Raw genomic sequence first — 24,409 nt, 5'->3', positions numbered from 1 at the left:
TACTTTGAGAAGGTGGCACATTTGACACATCACTAGTAGCATTTATACTGAAATGGACTTAATGTTTTTGTGTGCAATGAAGGATATTCACATACGTTTCTAAAGATGGCTTTGTACCTTTATTGCACTGTTTGAAATGTATTGAATGATTGATTATTTTTCCTTCTCACCCCTTTCACCATTTGGTAATGGAGGTGGGGCAGACCGACATTGTATCAATAAGGGGAGGATGGGGCAGGGGGATTTAGCGGTGTTAAAATAGAGTGGGGGAGGGGATGGGTCTTTGATGTCGAGGGGTCACACAAAATAGAACGGTAATAACGTTGAACTCCAAAGCGAGAGTGGTGGTGGGAGAGGTGGAAAAGAAGAAAGTATTGATTTGAAAAAACCCTTTATTTACTCCTTGTTTGGAGAATAGTTTGCAGAAAGTCTGCATGCAAAACTGCAGATATTTGACTGCGGTGATCCGTGAATGTGAAGTCCTGCTGTTCACCGTCAGACCCAGTCCTGGTCTCTGTACACCTGGCACAGTTCATAAAGAGTCCGTTTACACAAGCAGAACTGCGTTAATGCAGCCGTCGTTTTCCGGGTTGTTCGTCACTTGAGCAAATTTACCTACAAGAGAGAACAAAAACATAATATTAAAAATTAATATACTTTAACTTTAAAAATTGGCTAATTAATTCATAAAATCTGAACCGAAAATATATGTATATACATTTTATATGCTTTTTTTCAAGCCCCCATGCAGCTGCTGGGCCCTTTGGATAAAAGCGTCAGCTTTCAATTTGGCCAGATAAAAGTCAAATTGGCACACCTAAAAACATCACACGACAGTTACTGTTTTCGGGCGTGTCATTGTGACTTCCCTCCAGTTGCAACTAAATTTGCCAATTATTTCCTACATTTTATTTTATTTTAGTGTTTCCTCCACACATTTCATTTGGAGCAGCGCTGTAGCTGTGGAACATCTTTTGGTGGTGTGGAGTAGGCTACCAGGCCGTACCAGCTTACAGCCACCACTATTTGAATGTAGCGGAAACAATGTATTCAATAACTAAGTCACCAGATTCTGGGACTTAAATCAATCACTTTTGAGTCCCTACAAGCAGCAGCAGCAGCAGCTTAGGCTCAGAAGTGCAGGTACTGAATGAGATGAGAAGGAAGGGGATGAGACTGGCGCGGATCAGGAGCTCACCCCAGATGACTTTGCCACCCTGCGTGACCAGGCCCAGCTCGCTGACGTTCACCTCCAGCACCGTGCCCTTGGTGATCACTCCCAGCGTGGTGTAGAGCGGGGATGACGGGTTCTTCTTCACCCCCAGGATGGGCAGGCAGAATGTGGCCTTCAGCTCCGGGTGCGTTACGTGAGCCTTCTTGAAACGCAAGCCCTGCGAAAGACAGAGGTCAATCATTTTGGACTCGCATACATACACCGTTCAGATAATGAGTCGGTACGCTCTTAAAATAAATGCTCCACTATGTTAAGAGACCCATATGGGGCGACATGGCTCAGGCAGGGTGAATGAGAAGCAAGAAGCATCAATTGTATAGTGCTTTGGATAAAGGCGCTATATAAATGCCAACCATGTACCATATTGCAGGTATGTGCTACACAATAACTGGATTATTTTCTATTAACCAAGAAAAAAAAAACCCCGACATGGGTGAAGTCACACTGCGGTCTTACCATGGGTCTGATGAATCGTTCGTATTTGGGTGGCTTGCGAGTGAATCCGTCGCCAACGAAGCAGACCTTGGTAACCATCCTCTTCCAAGCCTTCTTCTGTCTTTTCCCTGTGCGGATAACTTTGAGCACCTCTGTCTCCCCCTGTGCCCGAACCTTTGGCAATGGGACTTCCCATTTACCCTGTGGAGAAAAACCAAACTTGTTTTAATCTTCTGCTCCAATGTTTTTTGAGTCCTTTCGGCAGGGCACACAGTAGCATGAGCCTCCTCTAAGGAACTAATTGAGGAACTCCTCCACTACAGGCCGCTTCCTCTAAAGCGGCCTGCAGCGTAGTGGTTAAGGTACATGACAGGGACCCTTCAGCAAGGCCTTTAACCCTGCATTGCTCCAGGGGAGGATCTCCTGCTTAGTCTAATCAACTGTATGTCGCTCTGGATAAGAGTGTCTGCTAAATGCCATTAATGTAATGTAATGTAATGGAAGGTGCAAGCCAGCCGGCACTTCTCTTCACTCCAATCGATCAGCTGAACTGTGCAGTTACTGTACTGGAGGACACGCAGAATACAAGCACCTGCAAAACATTATAACTACTCTACAATGAGGCGTGGAGTGAACCCCTTCTCACAGGGCAATGCTGTGGCCAATGATCTGGGGGTCAATGACTCGGGAATAGATCAGATGGTACAGTGTCACTTCACTAAGAGGGAATTCCTCAGGGGGACTCAGGAGATGCCGTATTGGTCATTATGAGGTACTCACAGCTTTCTCCTTCCTCTTCTGCTTGATCATGTTAGAGAGGACTTTGGCCCGGGACTGGCCCTCTCGGTCCAGCAGGTAGGCGGGCACCGCACCCTGTGGGGTCTTCTCATCATTCTTCTGCTTAGTCTTCCTCTGCTCATGCATTTTAATGCTACATTAAACACATAAAAAGGGGGGAACACAGTGATGAACTTCAATACTAAGTACTTAGCAGTAAGGTACCATGCATAGCTACAGTTCTACAGGAGAATAAGACTTCAAATTATATATCATTCTCAATTCTCAATGCAGTATCAAGAGGCTACAGGTTTGCTAGTAGGAAACGGAAAGCAATCCCCAAACATTAATTGCACCTTTATCTGGCCAAATAATATCTAGTGCTTTTAAAAGTCACAGATCCCCAAACAGTATGTAGCCTAATACCACATGACATTGACTGGTTTTGGCACTATATAAATAAGATTGAAATAAGATTAAAAGCATACTTCACATTGCAAGGAGCTTCAGTCCTGACAACAGCAAAGATCACTTGCATGAGAGATGGCAGAAATTTTACAGTGGCAAGTACTTACGTTTTCTTCATCTGGATCTTCTCGGAGTGTCTCTGTTTATGGTAGAGTTTGGCCTTCAATCCGATCATCTTCCTAGCCTTGTGTGAGCGCTCGTGGACTTCTCGACTCTCCTTCTTCCTCTTTCTCTCATGGTGGTCCAGGCGATAACCGTGCCGTTTGCGGTGTAACTCAATGTGTTCGTTCTGAGGCTGTGAGTGACAAGTGGGAGCAAAGCTAAATACTGAGTCTGTGTCTTTTAGTAATGCTAACTAACAAGCAAATCCTTACTGACACACATCATGACATAATATTTACTATATACTTACAGTATCAAGAACTTATTTGTAAATTAGCAAGAACTAAAACTCTGCTGACTAATGTAACTAACTCAATAGGTAAGTATCTAGCCGTGGTGCACACACCCACTGAGGATTCTGGCTTGAGTTTAAATCTTTCTTGCCAACCAGATAGTGAATGTTCACATAAAATGTATTCTTACCATGAATTGTTTACGTTTTTGTTTACATTCAGGATAGATGCACATCCAACTAACACTTTCAACACAAGCAATGCCGGTGTTGCCCCAATTTATTGACTCTCACGCTACACTGTTGGGTGCTTTTACACATAGTTCTTTTAAAGAGAACCACAAGTAAAAAAGAGAGCCAAATAGTCAACTTTTGGTAGCTGCACCTCCCAAAAACTTGCTTCCCCCCCTCCCCCTCCTCACTATTGGTAACAAGACATTGCAGATACAGCATATGAAGCGAGGATTATGCACCGCGAGTTCGGTTCAGACTTTGCATTTTTACAATAGGTGGAGAGTCTGCTTTTGGAAGCTTCATTATTGCCGCCACCAAAATTTGATTATCCCCTCATACCCTCCCCTTACTGTCAACATTAGTCATAAATACTGACAAATTACAATATATTGTCACTGCATCGATCTTGCGAGCGAACCATTCCACAAAAGACGAAATATTCACTCGTAGGACAGTCGAAAAACGGCACAAACTCCTGCATTGCTTAAGTCGAAGTGTTGCAAGGGTAACACAGTTTGATTCGTTTGTAGTCACAGAATGTAAACGAAATAAATAAATCAGGGAGCGACTCTGCGTCGTAAGAAGTACATTTTACGACAACATTAACTTAGCTATGTCGAAATATCTTACTCATGCAATAAGCATTTGACGCCTAATGATAATGTAAAGTTAATCAGATAGTAAGGAAATATGCGTTTTTAGCCAACACAACATTGCAGCATTATAAAAACTTTAGTTAGCTAACGTAGCTGGATTTTGCTAGCTAACTGTTAGTTAGCAACGAGAGATCAGCTCGGCCACGTGCTCATTTATTTTAATTTATAACAACACATGTATTCTACCGTATTAATCTTACCATGGTTCCTTTTGTACTTCAGGTCTTCCAGTAACAAAATGTAATCCGCAGGGTATGGGTTGTTTCACGTTTGCCTTATTTTTCTGTATTTAACTTGGGGCCTGGGTTACTTGATCTTGTTTTCCCCAGCCCGTTTCTTGAAAGGAAATACAACAACGAACATCATCCGGATACCTCTGTCACACAGGAAGAAGCGTCAGTAACTAAATAGAGTTGTGTTATGATCTCTATCACTTTCGGATTAAGATATATTACACGTGTATTTACTTAAACGCCTTCACTTATCCATAATAAATCTATAATGGAACAATAAATAAATTTTGTAATTGTATCGAATTATTCTGCCCAATTGCAGAAACCAGAACTGCAAAGCAAGGACACTCGTTTCTAGAGGATCTATTATGATGTTACACCTGATAGTAGAGTAGAACGTGAGAACGTTAGCTTTATGGGAAGCTGTAGTGACTTAGTCCATTATATTTATATCGGTTCATAACATACAATGAAAATTAACACGCTTTGACTCAGATGTTAAAAGAAACAGCCTTTATATGAACTCATTAGTGTGAAATGACATTAGCAGTTTTTGAAGTATTTTGGTCCGTCGGAGCAAAAGTAAAAGAACTCAAGGAAATTAGCCCGTTTTATAGCTATCTTATGATTAGCTGGATCATTTGCTTATCCAACTAATCATGTTAAAGCTTCGATATTTTGGAAAGAATAGTTAGCCAGATATATTAACTTCAATAGCGAACCATAATATTTATTTTAGGTACAGAAGACAGGAAGTTGGAATAGAAAGTAGCGATGTTACATAGATTGGCTTTGGAAAAGACCTTGAAGTGTTTCAATAGCCTTGTCGGGGTAATTAACGTTACATCAACATAGACAATATCCTGAAATTTTTGCTTACTTTGAATTTGGTTAGAAATAACATGTGTTATGTTCAACATCTTTTCAGTGTCCACGGTGTTTGAGGAATGGAGCTGAAACATGGTGCAGATGGAAGTTACAGTGGAAAAGGAACTACAGTTTTCTACCAGGTGCATTGGTTATCTATATAACTTAGCTGCATAACTAAGGGTGTTGGTGGGTAGTTATAAATTAGTCTGTATTTCGTAAAACTGCATAAGTGAGAAATGTTCAGCTTAGTTTTGTTCTATGTCTTACAGATGATGTCAAATCAGTACGCTCAGTGGTCAATCCAGATATATCTAGGTAAGTTACTTGTACCACGTAGATATACAGGCTTGTGCTTCCTCAGTAATGTGTTATCACAGATTGGTTTATGAATTTTGGAAGTTGTGTCTTGCAATGATATCAGAATAATAATAATATCAAAATATATACTGATGCTAAATTGCAGGTAACCATGAGACTCCAGTTGAGATATGTTGCTTGAACAATCTATTTGTGTGTTTATCAGCACATCCGTACGCAATGTCATTAACCTAAAATAAGTTGATAGTTTGCTCATATTATTCTTGATTCATTGAGCGTTGATGGTGGTTTTCGGTAGTGACATGCTTTTGCTTTTGGCCTTGCTTTGTGTTATAGAATCCGTAACATTGGCATCATGGCCCACATAGATGCTGGGAAGACGACCACCACTGAGAGGATGCTGTATTACTCGGGCTACACTCGTGCATTGGGGGGTGAGGCTGTCCTTCACCATCTGCTTTCATCGTCTGTCTCATGCCTCAGGACAGGGACATTCAGCCATGGAAGGCACAGAATCATTGGATTTTTATTCCACATAAATCTGTGCAGAATTGAACCCAGAATATGTCAATCTAGTTTTAGGGTGACAAACTGAATTGATGTGCATTTGAAGATATCACATACGCTTATACTGCCAATGATATGGCATATCCCATGTTCTGTAAAAATAAAATGGTTTAGTCATGTTAATTTCTTGTTAGTGTACTTGTCATTGGATTATATTCTGGGCTGGAAACTCCTGTTGCACTGCTTCTAAAGTAGTTTGCCATCCCATTTATATCAGTGGGTAAAATAACATATTTTTCCCAGACAAGGGCTTTGTGAAATAATCTAGATTCTAGATTATTATATAGACATATGCCTTTCATTCCAAAATTATCCCTTTAATCATCCTGTCTGATAGTGGTGTCTTTATATGTTCTTGCAGATGTTGATGATGGGGACACAGTAACAGACTTCATGGTGCAGGAGAGAGAGAGGGGGATCACGATTCAGTCTGCTGCTGTTACCTTTGATTGGAATGAACACAGAATAAACCTCATAGACACTCCAGGTATGGACCTTAAAGCGATTGTTCACATTCTTGACGTTTGCATAATATTCCAGTCTTAGTGTAAGTTCTTGATTAATTTAATTAAGTAATTTAGACTATTTTAACACTTACACTCATTAATTATATGTTGGAATTACATGCAGTCGATTTTCTGTGCTTTTTAAACCATACACCCATGATTGCCCCATTCTGAAGCTGGCAGGGCTTCTGTAGTAACCTAAATATCTTTCATAGCACACAGAACTGGGTGGGACAGTCTGCATAACTAAAACTGAAATACTGTATATTAAACTCCAGAAAGTGAATAAACATTTTTAAAGGTTGTTTGCCAGAAAAATGATATTGCCAATTGTTTTCATGGCTTTGTAGAAATAGTGCTGCCCCCAGGTGGTCACCCTTAGTTTAATACAAGCCAGACAGAAATTCAGCTGTTACATAATCACATAATGTATATGTTTACAACATATGAAGTGTCCAAGGGTTGAGTGTTTCTCTTGACTCTGTACGCTTGGTATGTTTCAATAATCAAGTTATTGCCCCAAGTGCTCTTGTATCTTGGAGAATATATGCATGTTTCAAATGGTAAACAACAGGGAACTATTTCTGTTGACTCAACAAAGATTGTTTGCCCACTGGTGGTGATTTGAGGTTGTGCAGTTTTTTGCAGAGCTAACTGCAGTAGGGGAGTATAGTATTTCCTGTGTTCCTGAGGGGTGCTTTGTTTCCAGGGCATGTGGACTTCACCTTGGAAGTGGAGAGGGCTCTACGTGTTCTGGATGGGGCTGTGGCAGTTTTTGATGCTTCAGCCGGAGTGGAGGTGGGCCTGGTTTTGACTTAATGCTCAAGTCAGTTTTCTGACTTTCAGTCAGACTTTCACAATTAGCCTACATCCCCTTTGTTGTTTGACCTTCATTTTGAGTAATACATTTACAAAAACATTATGTATTTAGTACTCATTCTACATTTCCAATTAATCTAAGATGGGAATAAACTTAGTGTTGTGTCAATAACTCACATCCAAGAGTTACTCTCTTCCCTCAGAATACAATGATTGAGCTGAAATGTAGGTCACCTAGGAGGGGTTATTAGACTGCTCCATGTGGACTGAATAATGACTGTGTGTGTGTGTGTGTGTGTGTGTGTGGGTGTGGGTACGCTTGTGTGTGCGTTCGTGTATGTATGGTTGTGTGTGGGGGTGCGCACCTGTGTGTCCGTGCGTGCGTGTGTGGGTGCGCTTATGTGTGCGTGCGTGTATGTATGTTTGTGGGTGTGGGTGTGCGTGTGCATGTGCGTGTGTGTGTGTGTGTGTGTGTGTGTGTGCGCGGGTGGGTGACAGGCTCAGACTCTCACAGTCTGGCGACAGGCTGACAAGCATTGTGTGCCTCGTGTCTGCTTCCTGAACAAGATGGACAAGCCTGGAGCCTGGTAGGACAGCCTTCTCTCAGCACAGTATACTCAGAATTCCACAAATATTTTGATTTCTTTTAAGTTGTGGTGAATACTGAAACACTACACATCCCATATCTTGACTGAGTTATGCTAACTTAAACACCATTAATAGTTAAAGTCAGGAATTTAGCTGGGATGTGTGTAAATGTTATTTTGTTATGTAGATAAATTGCGTCTCTGACATTTGTAAAAACAGATTACAAATTGGGCTCAGGTCCTGCTGTGTTTTAACTGTTTTGAACATTGTCCCTTAGCTTACTGTATTCCATTGAGAGCATAAAGAAGAAACTGAAAGCCAATCCAGTCCTTCTGCAGGTAAACATGCTTACAGACATGTCATTGAATTATTGTAACTAATGCCCTTCCACACATTTTGGGCAAATATGGTTCATTAAAAAAGTATTACTGTTACTAACACCTGTTTTGTAAATGCTTAAATATGAAAATATCTTCTGCAGATTCCCATTGGTAGTGGTAAAGGCTTCATGGGATTGGTCGATTTGATCACCAAAGAGCAAGTGATATGGAATGTGAAATCCTCCAGTGAGGACGGTCGAGTGTTCCAGAAGATTCCCCTCAGCTCCTGTGAGAATGCTCAGCTCCTGAGCCAGGCTAAAGAGGCCAGGGGTAGCCTGATCGAACAGGTACAGAATACAAAGGAACAAGCATGGTCATTGCCATTTTGAAAAACATAGCTCTATTATACTTTTCAATTCTAATTGTAATTAACACTTAACCCTTAAATTGAGTGTCTGATTCTAGTGATTTCACTTTGAGTTTAGATTTTGTTCTCATATTAAGATTTGTCACTGTATCCAAAATGTGTGCGCTTTCCTGCTCCATAATGTTGTCTCTATGGATAGATGACTCATACTACTATGTTCTGCGAAGTGGGAAGTGAACTATGCATTACATTGAGAACATCGCATTATAATGAATTGGAGCTGGAATGGATCCATGTCTTAGTGTGGATTCAGAAGATTACCCCCACCCCCCCTAATCTAGACAAGGTAACAGAGTGAAGTTGTGGTGGCTTGGGCGTGTTCACAGGTTGCTGATCTGGATGATGAATTTGCAGAACTGCTGCTGGGAGAGTTTGGTGAGGATTTTGATGCTGTCCCATCTGAAAAGGTGAGCAAGGTGGCGTCAAACATTTCCAAAGCCTGCTGCCCTAGATCCAAACGTTGGCCAAATGTTCAGCTCCAGAATATAATGTAGTAGGTAGTGTGTTCTGTGTAAAACTCCCTGACAGAGTGCATCAGGCAGTGTGTTCATCTCCAGGACAGAGTGCATCAGGCAGTGTGTTCTGTGTGTGTTCATCTCCAGGACAGGGTGTAGTAGGCAGTGTGTTCTGTGTGTGTTCATCTCCAGGACAGGGTGTAGTAGGCAGTGTGTTCTGTGTGTGTTCATCTTCAGGACAGGGCGTAGTAGGCAGTGTGGTCATCTCCAGGACAGGGTGTAGTAGGCAGTGTGTTCATCTCCAGGACATGGTGTAGTAGGCAGTGTGTTCTGTGTGTGTTCAGGGTGTAGTAGGCAGTGCGCACTCTCTCTGTTTCCAGCTGCAGGCTGCGGTACGCAGGGTGACTCTGGCCCGGAAAGGGGTTCCTGTGCTGTGTGGGAGTGCTCTGAAGAACAAAGGTGTGCAGCCCTTACTGGATGCCATCACCGCCTACCTGCCTGCCCCAAATGAACGTCACCTCCACCTGGCGTGAGTCTATCACAAACACACACATACAGCTCACTCACAGACACATACATACAGCTCACTCACAGACACATACAGACAGCTCACTCACAACCACATACAGACAGCTCACTCACATACATATACATACAGCTCACTCACAAACACATACATACAGCTCACTCACAAACACATACAGCTCACTCACAGACACATACAGACAGCTCACTCACAGACACATACATACAGCTCACTCACAGACACATACATATATATACAGCTCACTCACAAACACACACATACAGCTCACTCACAAACACATACATACATCTCACTCACAGACACACACATACATCTCACTCACAGACACATACAGACAGCTCACTCACAAACACATACAGACAGCTCACTCACATACATATACATACAGCTCACTCACAGACACATACAGACAGCTCACTCACAGACACATACAGACAGCTCACTCACAGACACATACATACAGCTCACTCACAGACACATACATACAGCTCACTCACAAACACATATATACAGCTCACTCACAAACACATACAGACAGCTCACTCACAGACACTTTTCTGGTGTACTGGAACCAATGAAACACTCTCAGAGAGTGCAAACGTCTGGTCCTCTTGGTTGGATCAATTGCATCAGACAAGATCAGTCGAGCACAAAAAAAAAATATTTTAATCCAAAACAATTACGTATTTGACCCAGGTCTGGTTATTTTACACATTTCCTTAGCTGATGCCCTTATTTGTAGGTCCTTACACAGCTTACAGCCCCTGCCTGGAATTTGTGCCTGCAGCCTTTGAGTCAGTTTTCACCATCTTGATGCTTGCTCTCACCTCTGCTGTGCTTTTTCCTCCTAGGCGATGGTACAAAGATGACCTGTGTGCCCTGGCGTTCAAAGTTCTACACGACAAGCAGCGCGGGCCCCTGGTGTTTGTACGGATCTACTCGGGGACCATGAAGACCCAGTCTTCTGTCCACAACATCAACAGGAACGCCACGTATGTGGACTGCGCTGCTAAGAGATATCCTAATGGCCACCCATAGCACCCCTGTCTCAAGGCAACACTCTTCTCACCGTGCGTTTCCTGACCCCTGCAGGGAGAGGATGAGTCGCCTGATGATGCCGTTTGCTGACCAGCATGTGGAGATTCCCTCTCTGACAGCAGGCAACATCGCCCTCACCGTGGGTCTGAAACAGGTAGCCCTGTCTCGAAGTCATATTTGCTGGAGCAGGGCTGTACCCTCCTGTCCTGTCCTGTCATACGTTCCCACTGAGATCTACTGTCCTGTCGGTTTTCAGCTCAGCGCGATCGCTAGCTGGCGAATGAGGTGTTTCTTGTTAGGGTTGGAGTGAACTTGTCCAGGAATGGGGTTGAGTAGCCCTGTGCTAGGGGGTGGCATAGCTCTTACAGTAGGCCTAAACACGCCGGACGACAGTGGACTGTCAAAATGTTCATTTGGCAGTGGACTACCCGTATGGTGGAGCTGAACCGTTAGCCCTCTCCCTATCTGCCCGCTCTCCTTTCCCGAGTGGGACTCTCATTTGAATTCTGTCCTAGACGGTGACGGGGGACACCATAGTCTCCTCCAAGGCATCGGCTGTGGCTGCCGAACGGCGGGCCCAGAAGGACGGGGCGGTGGAGAGAGGCTCAGAGCAGAGGCCAAGCAGTCTGGCCCTGGCCGGAGTAGAGGTCCCCGAACCGGTGTTCTTTTGCACCATTGAGCCCCCTACCATGGCTAAGCAAGCAGGTGGGGACCTACTAAGTTCCTTATTAATGTTCAGCATCAATAGAAGTCCAACCAGCAGTTGAAGGTCCTTTCAGTATTATAGGTGCTCTGATTCAGAAGAGCGTACATGTGGGAGGTACGGTTGGTGTGAGTAAACCGATCATCTCCTCTGTTCTGTAAAGACTTGGAGCATGCTCTGAAGTGTCTACAGAGGCAAGACCCCAGCCTGAAAGTAAGAACAGACACAGACTCAGGACAGGTGAGGATCTTGCAGCATCTACCCATAATCCCTGTTTTATTCATTTACAGCAGGCACACTGTCTAATTGCCATAGCGTTATAAGTTCAAAGTTACAAAATTACACAATATTTAATTTGCTAGCGTAAGTAGGCCATTGTTGATGTGGTAAATGCATTCAGAACAGTATATTCTGAAGAAAATGAGTGACTGCTGACTATTGTTATATTGGGGTTTACTCACAAGGGAAGTTGTGTGTGTGTTTTTTTTCCCTAGACTATTCTTTGTGGAATGGGGGAACTCCACATTGAAATAATTCACGATCGGATCCGAAGAGAGTACGGCATTGAGACTGACCTGGGCCCTCTGCAGGTGGCGTACAGGGAAACCGTCCTCCACACGGCATCTACCACAGGTGTGTGCGCTGTCCCGTATGTGTGAAACGCACAGCCTGACTGTAGAGTCAGTTGTAGACTCAGTGCTCTAACCCAGCTGGGGGGGGTTCGGTCTGCAGACACCCTGGACCGGACTCTGGGGGACAAGAGGCACGTGGTGACGGTGGGCCTGTCTGTGAGCCCCTGGGAGGACACCACTTCCAGCACTTCCTGTGACATCATCTACAAAGAGGAAGTGGAGCTTCATCCAGATGTCAGGATGGCGGTGGAGAATGGGATACAGAGCTCATATCTGCACGGTAACATGGTTCACGACTGACTTCTGACTGAAGCCATCACCTGCATTTCATCTCTAATGCTGTGTGACTTTAGAAAAAAAACCTTTCATCTGTGATTCAGCCCATACTGGACTTCATAAGGTCCGTGGTTTGTGGGACATCTCGTTGTGTTCAATATTGTTACACAGGCATATGATGATGACATTATTATATAGCCTACTTAGTATGCGCCTTGGAAGACAGAAGTGTATCTTCCAAGCACTTCCCTCCGGTATCGGCACATATCAGGAAGGTAGTGAAATGGTGGTGGCAGATGAGATGAGTTCAGAGTGCTGCACGACCAGTAACCCCCGCCCTCACTGCTCCAGGTCCGCTGCTGGGTTACCCAGTGCTGGGAGTGAGCACCTGCGTGGAGTCTGTGTGCGTCCAGCCGGGAACATCCATGGCCATGGTGTCTGCCTGTGTGTCCCGCTGCATGCTGAAGGTAAGACCGTCACTGCTCCTCTCACCCCCCCCCCCACCCTTCACTCTCGTATGAGGACAAGGCTGCTTTTTTCAGATGGCAACCGTGACCCGTGTTTATTCAAGTAACGTGCGTTTAAAGATTTTAATTAGTTCTGAAGTACTTTCACTTATTTTTTTATAAATACTATAAAATCATTAATTGACAAATGTATTTGCCAAAATCAACCGCAGCAAGGAAAATGCTAGCTAACCGTCCCCCCCAACACACCTTTTGTGTGCAACAGTGGCTAGGTGTGCGTTAGTCCACTGCTAGAATTCATAAAGCAAAGGTCTCCGCACTTCAGATTTTCAATCTGTTGTTTAGGAGTATATTGCTAGGTATTATGACCTGTAATATTATATTATGTTTTCTCCCTGTTGTTTACATTTTATAACCACTAACCAAATAATGCAGTGGGGGGTGGGGGAAAAAATCTAATAAATAAATCACAAAAAATGAAAGGTTTTTACATCTTCAGCCAGTGTGTGGGGTGCGCAGTAAGTGGTTGACGTGTGTGGCCCTGGCCCTGGCCCTCAGGTCCTGCGGCAGGCGGGCGGGCAGCTGCTGGAGCCTCTGATGAGCCTGGAGATCACGCTGGAGGAAGGGCACCTGAGCTCCGTGCTGGGGGACCTGGCTCAGAGACGCGGAGCCATCCATGACATCCAGAGTCGCCACGACAACAAGGTGGTGCTGGCCTCCGTGCCTCTGGCCGAAATGATGGTGGGTGCAACAATACCAGCCCGTGGCTAACGGTAGACTCTGCCCTGTGCCTGCAGAGACACACTCTTCATGCGCTAAACACATTCACTGGAGTTACTCATTAACAGCACAACGGTGGTATTGGGTAATAAAAGCTCTCTGCGTAAATAGGTCATGTATCATGCTGAAACATGTTTTGTTTCCCGATACAGGGCTACTCCACGGTCCTACGCACTTTGACCTCAGGGAATGCTACCTTCTCCCTGCAGCTGTCCAGCTATGAGGCTATGAGCCCCCAGGAGCAGAGTGTCCTCCTGCACAAAATGGCAGGACTGTCCTGATGCCCCTGAGCTCTGCCTTCTGTGGTCCCATGATCCTCTGTGCAGATCCATTTCACCTGACTCGAGAGGGATCATTCCAGAAAACCTACCTCTCAATAAAGTTTTACACGCATGCTTCAGCGTGTTTGTCAGCTGCCTTTTTGGATAGGTGCATATTTATGGTTTTAAATGTGCATAAACTTACAATCTCATTGTTGCAGTGACCCTTGTGTTTGTTGGGTCACATACGGAATCAGATGATTAGCAGTAATATAAACTGTAATACAATTTGACATACTGCAATTTTACTCTGGGAGGGCTTTGAACAGCCTCCATGTTGCCATCTTCACCTCCCAGGTGTAATCAGACCTTTAACCTGGACTGCCCCGGTCAACAATGATATATAACAATAGTATATCCATAGATGAATTCAGATATATACAACATGCATTTAAAAAGTCCCCAAGTTTATTTTTTTTATATAATTATACAAATGCTTATAAAAAGGTCATTCAAAATAAATCTGTTTGCTGAGAATGTATATGGCAAATAGCCAAGCCAAGATGAGCCAAGATAGCAAATTTCCTTTTATGTTTTGCATTTTATAAGTGAATCTATAAAGTTGTTTAATCCAAGCAGCTAATCACCCAATGAACAGGTTTAAAACATTAGTGCGGAAGTGATTTTTGCTTCACATTAGTGCTGGGGATCCCCAGGCTCCAGCAGTAAGCGGTTATCAGAGGCCTTTGTACTCGTGGTCGCAGTACCCCACGTACAGGGGTTCGGCTGGGAGCCCTCGTCTGGAGGAGGGGAACAAACGGAGAGGAGGGGGTTTGTTAGCACCGTTTCTCAAGTACAGCTGCATTTCCTTTCATTATTGACTTCATGCTCCATTTTGTATTAGTTTACGGTTAGGCAACCCCCCCCCCCCCATATTTTGACAATGCAGTGTTTCCGTGCATTTTGAATGCACATAGACAGGTTTCATTGCAACACCAAAAGAAAAGGTTGACAAAAAAAGTGCAAGTTGGATGCAGAATGAGGCTGAAAATAACATTACTACCCAGCTCATTCTGTTCTGCATTTGCCATCAGACATGTAGCATTTCAATATGCTATTTATGCCTAACCTGAGCACTGTACAACATTTATTCATTCACCTGATCTAAAAAGGCTACTGCAATCATAACACCTGCTCATCAAACCCTCCAGGACCCCATATTCTAGAACTCAATGGCAATGCATATCTCCTCATTTGTGGCCTCTAAAGATGGCCAAACCTCTATTTATACCAAGAAATAGAGTACAGGCATGTAATTTCCCACGATGCAGTGCACGCGATGTCACACTTACTGGACCATGCGGCAGCGGTGCTGGATGAGGCGACTGTAGGCATCGTCAATGTTGGTCACGGATTGGTCACTCCACAGCCGTTCAGCGACAGCGCTCGCCCGGGGCCTAGCAAGGTGACAGCCAGCCACACTGGTGTTACACCACTAATCCTTCAATCTGAGATGTGGAGCTGCTTATGTCCCATAATCTCCCATCTCCATCCAAGTGCGTATGTACAATTGTATACAATATGAATTAGGACACCAAGTAATTCAGACTGCACATTTACTAGATCAGATGGAGAAGAAGGCTGCAGGTTAATTGTATCGGAGGTGTTATTTTCTTACCAAAGTCTGGGTGTGAGGTTTGTGGCATCCACAAATTCCCCCCACAGGCAGGCCTCTCCACCAACTACCTTTTTCTTTTGTTCCACGGTTCCTGGTTAATGCACAATTAACAAGTTCAACCGGTCCAATGACCTGCATCTCGACTAATTGAGAAACTATAACAAAGTAGAGCAATGAGGAAACTACTTGGTGCCAAATACATTTATTGTCCTTACCGCAGCAATAAAATAAATGTTGGGTCAAAAGCAAGCCACATGTTTTAGCTGTCCATTTCATGTGACACTCAGCAATATTTGGTGACCTCAATCAACAAGCTTTCACTTCATTTCATAAAAGCATAACATTTCAATAAAATATTCCAATTCATCTGAACCTTGCAGACGCCACATAAGGTGTCTTTAGAACTGCTGTCATCTCTAATTGCAGGGTAAATTCTGAGCTGAGGTATTATCCAAACATACAGATATGCAGAGAATGTAGGCCACCGATGAAACGTGTACAACTTGATACGCTCTGGACAATATTTCATGCTGTTAATTCTTTTCTTTTCTTTTTTCACTAATTTGGAATTGCCATTTATGCCTATAGTTACAAAGGACACTGCAGTAGAAGGTTGTGCACACCTCCAATGCCCTCACCAAAAAGCCAGTGAGAACTTTATTCACTGAAATCTACATTGTACTACAGGAGAGCTAGCGCTGTAGGTGTGCCTCTTACGGATTACTGCTGGTAGCCTGCGGGTATCTCAGGGTGTTTACCTTTTTTTAATGAATCTTTATTGTAACCCATTTTCCTCTTAAGAATACAGTGAATTGCTTTGGATAAGGTGACAAAAGTGCACACACCATTAAAGCTGTGGGGGTCAGCCATGTATATCTGCTTCCAGTCTTGCCCATAGGAGATGCGGTTGAGGTACCAGGGGCTGGAGAGTATGGTTTGGAAGCCCGCTGCTGTAACTGCAGCCATCTCCTGCTGGTACTTCTGCTCATTTCCTTTCCACACCTGAACCAGTGTGTCGGGATTTATCTACATTCAGAGCAGACAAGTTTGTGTCTTGATAACAGCACACCTACAGACAGAGTGTGTGCCATTTTCTGCTGGGTGAAACATTACCATACCATTACATAAGAAAGTGTGCAACCAGTAAACAGAAGGAAGGGGCAGCCATTAGGTAAGTAGGTAGGTAGGTAATTCATGTTAGTACAGTGGAAGTATTCTTTGCTGTAATAATGGTTAAACATGTCAGGCATGTATTGTCAATGTATGTATGCAAGGCCATAATTCTCACCCAACTCCAAATATTTGATGCCTCTATTTAAACTCATGAGCAAGTCACACTACTGTTATCCAAAATTCTACTTTATTATTCCGCCAGATTTTTGTCCACCCTCTCCTTTGACAGTTTGAGATACTGACACAAAATCAACAGGAAAATGTCCAGTTCAGTCCAGAATGGTGTGCTTGTATACAGCTTTTTGAAATTCCCCCAAATTTCTGAGATATTCATTTGTTTTTCAGGGAAAAGTCCCATAGAGAATGAATTGCTGCCTCTCCAGCTGAAGTCACACAATCACACAGTGCACCATAACAACAACCTGGTAATACCCAAGCAACCACCTTGTAGACCCTAGCAACCACCAAGTAAGACCATAGCAACCACCTAGTAAGATCCCATCAACCATGTAGTAACACCTTAGCAACCAACTAATACACCCTAGTAACCGCTTAAACACCAGCCACCATAGCAGTAGCAGCAATAGTCCACTGATGTGAGGCAATCACACTCCACATTTTCTTTATGAAATGCACATCACTAGCTTTAAAATGGAAGCTTGAAATTGAAGTTCCCAGTATTCAAATTTGAAATGTTTGCTTGGTAAGGAACAATAAAACACATTTTGGCACCACAGGCTAAACTACTATTTTAGTCATTTGTCCTCACTTAAAGAATAGTTTTAGCTTTATAAGACAATTTTACAAATGGGTTTTAGGCAATATGAGATGAAAACCTTGACTAACCATTGAAGTGGAGAGGCTCAACTTTGTAGTACTTCTGCCAGTCCTGTCCATAGCTAATGTAATCTAGGTACCATGGGGCAGACAGTATGGTTGTGTACCCGGCTGCAGTAACTTTCTGCAGCTCTTCTTCCACATTATTGCCCATCCATACCTCCACTACTGTATCTGGCTTTAGCTGCAGTGAGCAAATAGTAAAAATAAGCATTTAGTTACTAAACTGAAATAATTATTGCATGCCTTAGAGCAGGGGTGTCAAACTGAATTCCCAGGGGGCCGCAGTTTCTGCGGGTTTTTGTGGTTTCCTTTCAATCAGCTGCCAATTAAGGCCTTGAGAACAAGGCATGTGGATACTTTAACAAATCAATGACTTGAATGAACCCAGAACACCCCAAAAACCAGCAGACACTACGGCCCTCCAGGAGTTTGACATCTGTGCCTTAGAGAGTAATTTCACAATAAAATCTTGGAAATGTGCGATTCGCTCATGGAAAAGGTGGAGTTTACATTCACCTATGGAAAAGCTTGCAACTGTAATTAGCTGTTATAGATATTAAATTCTATTTCAGGTTAGGCCAAAGCGCCAAATCATACAATATGCCGAAATTCACATGCCTTCCATACATACATTCATTTCAGCATGAAGCTCCAACAGAACCTAAGCCAGAGTGTTAAGTACATGCATTGCAATGTAAAAAGCAAAAAGCAAGAGTATCACAATCATGATTGTAGTGAAATGTAATATATTCCACTGTAATAACACTTACCTTCACTTTATTGTCAAATACTTCCTGCCAAACCATGTAGCCCTTGCTGGTTGAAGCAACAATATCCAGGATCCTACCATTACAGTAGAATGTTCACATTCCATTTGAATACCATCCATACAAAAACACAAACATAAATGCCTACATAAAGGCCATTTCTGCCTTTTTTCTGTGGACGCCACATTTTTCTTGCTCTCTTCAGTAATGATGTTAATATCTGGTATGCATGCAAGATGGCAGCAGTCAATAGTGCTATACTTACTTCTGGATATAGTAAGACTCCAGCTTGCTATAGTCTGTTCCAAAGCCTTGTGCATCCATGAATTTCTGAATGTCAGGGTTTGATTTCCTGTTGAACACCCAGAATTAGTGAAAATAATAATATTAAATAATAATAGCAAAAATAAATATGCTGTACATAATAAATCATATCTGCTTCCTGTGTCTACACTACATAATTCTGACATTTTTGGTCAATTTTAATATTTCACATTTACTGCCTCATGGTAGAGTCATATGGAGAAGATGATAAAAGCTGAATTGCATTATAGAAGTAATCTCATTGGGCTTTATATTCCTGGTAGATCAGAGCTGTAAGTAGAGCCACTCACCAGCAGGTGAAGTCCACTTCATCTCCACCCAAGTGAACATAGGCATCGGGGAAAACAGCGCTAACCTCCTTGAAGAACTGACTCATGAATTCATATGTGGTGTTCAGGATGGGGTTGACGGGGCCAAACGTTCCAGAGGGAGAGTCCCCAGCATAGCATGGAGTCAGGAGCCCCATCTGACCTGCATGTGCAAGCGAGAATCACCAACGAAACCTCTATAATCGGGATCAACACCTTTGAGCACACACACTATTAAGACCTTTCTATAAAACCTGAGATGAAATGAAAGATGAGAAGTCTGAGATGAAAACAACTAATGCTATAGATGTAGACTAGCCACAATTTATACAATTTCATCACAGCCACTGTCATCACATCTATTTTTCGAATAAGGCAAACCCTGAGGTAACCTGGACATATAAACTTCCATCACAATCACCTTTGCCCCATGCCTGAGTGTGCCCTGGAGTGTCGAACTCTGAGACCACACGAATCCCCCTTGTCCGTGCAAATTCAATCACCCTCTTCACATCCGATGGAGTGTAAATGTGTGTATATGGGTGGAAGGCCCCCTGAAATGACAACATTTTGAAGAAAATGTTTTTTCCAATTCATGCCTAGTATGTTTTTGTACAATATTCCAGTTGGAGAATACTGTGCTGCTGTGGTTATGCTTTTGATGTAAAGCCATTATCTCACAGACAACATCACCTTCCAGTACACAGCTACAAACAAAGTTTTTAATAACATTGTACTTAAAATACTCAAAGTTTTTAAAATTTTAATAAGATTTGTCACACTAAATGGTTTTGGATCTTTAGACAAAGGGAAACAAAACATATGTTGAAATGATTTTATTTATTTACTGAAAAAAGTTTTTACCTTTTGGCTAAGGTCAGGGAAGGACGGACTCTGGTAGGGGAAGGAGTTGTCATCAACTATGTGCCAATGGAAGACATTGTACTTGTTCATCGCCATGGCTTCCTGTTGAACAGGTACATCATTTTGTGAAACAGGATAGCACTCAAGACAGTCAAATCATATGTACATGTATTCATACTTTATCATTTCAGTTCAAAATAAAGTCTCCATCATAAAAAAGGGTCATTTTAAAAGAACAAGTTAAAAAGTTCTAGTTCACAAGCTTTACCAATTAAGGGCATTAGCAGAATAATGTTAGCATGATGCAAGGGTAATTAATTTATAAGGAATCAGTTTACAAGGAAAGAATAATTATGTATGCATGAGTTGGTTGGTCTGTCTGTCACCTTTCACTTTTTCATTGCAGCAAAATTCTACTTGTGAGAATCTCATTTTCATTTATTTCAGTTTTAGCCGTTTGTAATCTCCACAAGGAAACTTGATTTTGTATAGTTGTATTTTTCCTATTTATGACTTAAATGTTGAAGGTGTTGTCTCTGTAGTAAAAAGATAATTATTTAAAGTATGGGCTTTAAACTACACCTATTTTAAACATCTTAAGCTCTGGATAGAAAGGGAAAATGTATATGAATTCAGCTACACTGCTTTACTTGCGGTGTTTGTGTAAATGTTTTAAATGAAAATCCAGTGCCCGTTCATCTCAATCCTCAGACACATGCCAGACTCACCAGGTTTGCCATAATGACTTTGATGGGTAGAAAGTGGCGGGCGGTGTCCAGTAGAATGCCTCTGTGAGCAAACCTGGGAAAGTCTTTTACCACAGTCTTGTTAATGCTCCTCTATTTTAAGTAAACAGAAAGCAGAGTGAGTGTTGTTCAAAAGGAATACTGTACACCATGTTATACATTTGTGCACCTACAAAGTACAAAACATTTTAGTCTTGTATTGACTTTTTTCTCTCTCAAGTAGAACATATTAGCTTGTTTTAAGTAATGCTTGACACATTAAATGAGTCTTGTCTCATTGGCAATATTTTTGTATTCTTTAGCAAAAAGAAGCACGGAAATAATAATGAATAATAAACTACAACTCGTTTATTCAGCATAATGATTTAAGGTGTGAGTTGAATTCTGTGGAGTAAATTCCTGAAAAAGACCTTGGCCATTTCCTTTTTTATCTTCTAAAAGGGGCACAATTTAAAACAGGTTTGTTCTGTAAGACTACACATTTTCAGTTTCCTAGTATGCAATAAATTGTTAAAAGCCGGAATTGGTGCCCCTCAAATTTGCTTAGGTATCAGTTATTTAGGCTTATCCATTCACATCCATGCATCCACAGATAATTAGAAACTTACAGCTCCATAGTCATCTTCATACACCAACTGGCTGAACGTCTCAAGTCCTTGTAACAAAAAGAGATGTTTACAATGTATTGCAAGTGCTGGAAACACAATATGACATAACTACATTAGTACATAGACACTTGAAAATAACTACACTGTAGATAATACCCAACCAGGCCAGCACAGCAATTGAATTGGGTATTACTGATGATAATTAAAGTTGAACTGATTATCACATTTCTCATTGCATCTCAAAAGGCATGGTTCATAGTAATATATAATTATCTACCTCGGAGGGCTCCCCACACCTTGTTAGCAGTCAGTACAGCAGTGGGCTGGTCTACAGTGAGTTCATCTGGTAGAAAGAAAAGTTAAATAAATATTACATGACAAGAGCAATTCTAGATCAACTCAAGCTAATCACAATTCAATCTTTCACACATGGATGAGGAGCTTGAACAGTTCGAAATGATCAAAAATCTGATCTATGTGCCAGGTTATTCTGTGCAAAGTTAACCTCTTTGTTGTACCAAATGTAGAGATCCAAAAGGACTCGGATATGTATTTTTATATTCATACAGAATTATCAAATCTTTGAGTGAAAGCAACAATCGCCAAATTCTGCATTGAAATGAGCCAATTTCATTGCATTGGCCAAAGTTTGTGATGCCTTCAGTGAGTGAAATATCGTCGGTTTGAATCTACAATTTCATTGCACTGGCCAAAGTTTGTGATGCCTTCAGTGAGTGAAATATTGTCGGTTTGAATCTACTTGCATCCTGTACGCTGTAAAAGCATTCTTATACTTCCGGTTTACTCTAAACTGTCAGCAATCAGCCGTGGTGACGGAACTGTGTGTGGTAGTCCCAATGACCTTCGTGCTACTGAATAAAAATGATCACGGGTTTTAATACGGAAACTCACATGACTCATCAGATGTTACACTTGGATATGCGTCACATTCTGGATCAGCCGATGTGATCAACACCTGTAGTTCAGACACCTCCGATACCAATCCACTCCTGTACCTTCCCTGATTCTTAGTGAACCCAAACATGTATTCAAAATACCTGCGAGACAAAGACAAAACAGACCAGTTGCAACCCGGAAGGTGGTTTTAAACTAGCCAAAAAGAAAGTGGAAATGAATGTATAAAGCTAGCTTAGTTTTACAAGTAAGGCTACTGCAGCTACCGTAGCCTACATTTTGTCACGCCGATTCTAACCATCTATGCGTCTAGATTTTACGGAACTAGTAACGTTAGGCATCGTATGCAATCTAATTTAGCAATCTCCTTTGAAACACTAGCTTGCTATGTCATGATGTTACTTCAAAGCTAAAAAGGGGCCGTCTTAGGTAACTAGAGAGAATTTATCGCACAATAAATACTTCGTGTGCAGTTAAACCGTAACTATATCTTAAGTATGCTACATTATCAAATAATATGAATTGGCAAATGCATGTTTGTCTTACCTGCGAAACGCATTTTGCAGAAGGTCGCAGTTGGGACCAGCTGAAGACTTCTGCGAATGGACTATCTGAAAACTATTCCTGCTTAGACTGAATGGCACTGATGATATCTGCACACTTTGTGGTAGAGGCCACAGAGACCCGTATTCCGAATTTATAATGTTAGGAACGTCCACCTCTTGCTCATATTGTCCATGGCATGTAGTAACCACGAGCAACAGAGCTCCTATGTTTAGCAGTGCAATCATGATGAGTGAAGCGAAGTCGCTGTTAGTGCGACTATACTAACTGAGAAGTCAGCTGACTGATCACAAGGTCTGTTTCCAGAAGGGAAGTACATATGCAGGCTGCTTTGATGAGCGATGCCAATATGAGGTTTCAGAACGCAGGTAAGACGAGGCATGTTTAAATTACGTGATTGAAGATTGAAAAAAAAAACGCAGCTCCCCAAACTGGGAGTAGGTATATAATATATCTATATACTCACTGAGCACACAACCTTACACCTACTCATTCTTTTGATTATCTAATCAGCCAATTTTGTGGCAGCAGAGCTATGCATAAAAGCATGCAGACATGGTCAAGAGGTTCAGCTGTTTTTCAGACCAAAATGGTTTCAGTATTTCAGAAACTGCTGATCTCATGGGACTTTCACCTCAATGGTCTGTAGAATTTGTAGAGAATGGTGTGAAAAACAAAAAAACATCCAGCAAGCAGCAGTTCTGTGGGCAGAAACACTTAATGAGAGAGGGAGCACTCAGTGAGCACTTCATTAGGTGTTTCTTAGACTTATTTATTTTGATTAATTAAGTCTTCTACTCCCGTAGCCTATCCACTTAGAGGTTTGATGCATTTAGAGATGCTCTTCTGCATACCACAGTGATAATGTGTGGTTATTTGCGTTACTGTCACCTTCCTGTCAGCTTCGACCAGTCTGTCCCTTCTCCTCTGGCCTCTCTCATTAATAATGTATTTCTGCCCGCAACACTGCTGCTCACTGGATGTTCAGCAGTTACAGAAAAGTTCAATAAAGTGCTCAGTGAATGTATATTTATACTTTTTACAGGATGTATGTTCTATAAATGCCGATTGTTATTGAGAATTGTTTAATGTTTTGTTTTTTTCTTGAAGATGATTTTGCACCCAATGTGGGGCTGTATGTATGAAATTCCCACCCTAATTCGGAATGTCCAGTTTTCTCCCCAACCACTTTCATGGCTCACATGGCTCCCCACCTAACAGGTTTCAGTCCTCAGTTCAGATCCACAGCTTTTCTTTGAAATGCAGCACTGGCTTCATTCAGTACCCACAAGGCTGTGGATAAACAGTGTTTTGCTCCCCTATAGCAACTCATCTGTCCATAGGGGGGCGCTGTGGGGCAATTTAAAGAAGTAGGATGAGCGTACACATTAAGGAGCGGCACATTGTAACCTGACATTCTATTCTTGAGGCTTGCCTCAAACAGTTGATTTTGACACACATAATTTTTTGGCTATGTGTGATTCATTTATTCTTCAGCCTAATGATGGTGTAGGGCATCTTACATAAGTGTGCCTCTCTACATACCCCAAGAAGGAAACAGACTGTCTTTACCATGTTGACACAGGGTCAGCAAGGTTTGATGAAAAGACAGTGCTCA

At 42.2% G+C, this 24,409-nt stretch overlaps 3 protein-coding genes across 5 annotated transcripts; 1 reads left to right on the top strand and 2 right to left on the bottom strand.

Annotated features, from left to right (window-relative positions):
* Nucleotides 1–374: 374 nt before the first annotated feature.
* On the bottom strand, nt 375–4,584 carry nsa2 (NSA2 ribosome biogenesis homolog (S. cerevisiae)). The gene is made up of 6 exons (XM_061215685.1): nt 4,399–4,584; nt 3,022–3,209; nt 2,450–2,600; nt 1,691–1,870; nt 1,199–1,391; nt 375–615 (listed from the first exon to the last, which is right to left on the bottom strand). Exons 1-6 carry the CDS (start codon nt 4,399–4,401, stop codon nt 548–550), a joined length of 783 nt encoding a protein of 260 aa, XP_061071669.1. The 5' UTR covers nt 4,402–4,584; the 3' UTR covers nt 375–547.
* gfm2 (GTP dependent ribosome recycling factor mitochondrial 2) lies at nt 4,423–14,139 on the top strand. 2 transcript variants are annotated; one of them, XM_061215681.1, is made up of 20 exons: nt 4,423–4,593; nt 5,360–5,441; nt 5,571–5,616; nt 5,956–6,053; nt 6,548–6,673; nt 7,402–7,490; nt 8,010–8,098; nt 8,377–8,437; nt 8,581–8,766; nt 9,173–9,253; nt 9,682–9,830; nt 10,700–10,840; nt 10,941–11,040; nt 11,402–11,591; nt 11,753–11,829; nt 12,084–12,222; nt 12,322–12,501; nt 12,849–12,964; nt 13,523–13,705; nt 13,897–14,139. In XM_061215681.1, exons 4-20 carry the CDS (start codon nt 5,975–5,977, stop codon nt 14,023–14,025), a joined length of 2,115 nt encoding a protein of 704 aa, XP_061071665.1. In that variant the 5' UTR covers nt 4,423–4,593; nt 5,360–5,441; nt 5,571–5,616; nt 5,956–5,974; the 3' UTR covers nt 14,026–14,139. The 2 variants fall into 2 exon arrangements, with proteins under 2 accessions (XP_061071665.1, XP_061071664.1); XM_061215680.1 differs by lacking the exon at nt 4,423–4,593 and adding an exon at nt 4,720–5,262.
* A 311-nt stretch (nt 14,140–14,450) lies between these two features.
* hexb (hexosaminidase B (beta polypeptide)) lies at nt 14,451–23,068 on the bottom strand. Of its 2 annotated transcripts, none has more exons than XM_061215684.1 (14): nt 22,774–23,068; nt 22,225–22,370; nt 21,590–21,655; nt 21,313–21,359; nt 20,687–20,797; nt 19,959–20,060; nt 19,516–19,648; nt 19,077–19,257; nt 18,728–18,814; nt 18,466–18,538; nt 17,702–17,876; nt 15,683–15,773; nt 15,357–15,461; nt 14,451–14,804 (listed from the first exon to the last, which is right to left on the bottom strand). In XM_061215684.1, exons 1-14 carry the CDS (start codon nt 23,016–23,018, stop codon nt 14,741–14,743), a joined length of 1,626 nt encoding a protein of 541 aa, XP_061071668.1. In that variant the 5' UTR covers nt 23,019–23,068; the 3' UTR covers nt 14,451–14,740. The 2 variants fall into 2 exon arrangements, with proteins under 2 accessions (XP_061071668.1, XP_061071667.1); XM_061215683.1 differs by lacking the exon at nt 17,702–17,876 and adding an exon at nt 16,528–16,708.
* Between the last annotated feature and the right edge of the window lie 1,341 nt (nt 23,069–24,409).

Source organism: Conger conger, chromosome 12, assembly GCF_963514075.1.
Source record: "Conger conger chromosome 12, fConCon1.1, whole genome shotgun sequence".
Classification (NCBI taxonomy): Eukaryota; Metazoa; Chordata; class Actinopteri; order Anguilliformes; family Congridae; genus Conger; species Conger conger.
This window is presented reverse-complemented; position numbering and strand designations above follow the sequence as displayed.

Excerpts from the sequence above, each read along its gene's own strand:
- nsa2 (XM_061215685.1), bottom strand. Across the intron at positions 1,871-2,449 it reads AGAAGAGGAAGGAGAAAGCT|GGTAAATGGGAAGTCCCATT; the intron begins GTGAGTACCTCA and ends TTTTCTCCACAG. Across the intron at positions 616-1,198 it reads GGGTGGCAAAGTCATCTGGG|GTAAATTTGCTCAAGTGACG; the intron begins GTGAGCTCCTGA and ends TCTCTCTTGTAG.
- gfm2 (XM_061215680.1), top strand. The coding sequence starts at position 5,206 with ATGTTACATAGATTGGCTTTGGAAAAGACCTTGAAGTGTTTCAATAGC. Across the intron at positions 8,438-8,580 it reads CCAATCCAGTCCTTCTGCAG|ATTCCCATTGGTAGTGGTAA; the intron begins GTAAACATGCTT and ends TATCTTCTGCAG. Across the intron at positions 12,502-12,848 it reads ACAGAGCTCATATCTGCACG|GTCCGCTGCTGGGTTACCCA; the intron begins GTAACATGGTTC and ends TCACTGCTCCAG.
- hexb (XM_061215683.1), bottom strand. The coding sequence starts at position 23,018 with ATGATTGCACTGCTAAACATAGGAGCTCTGTTGCTCGTGGTTACTACA. Across the intron at positions 19,649-19,958 it reads TCCCTGACCTTAGCCAAAAG|GGGGCCTTCCACCCATATAC; the intron begins GTAAAAACTTTT and ends TTGTCATTTCAG. Across the intron at positions 16,709-18,465 it reads TATTTGACAATAAAGTGAAG|ATAAATCCCGACACACTGGT; the intron begins GTAAGTGTTATT and ends CTCTGAATGTAG.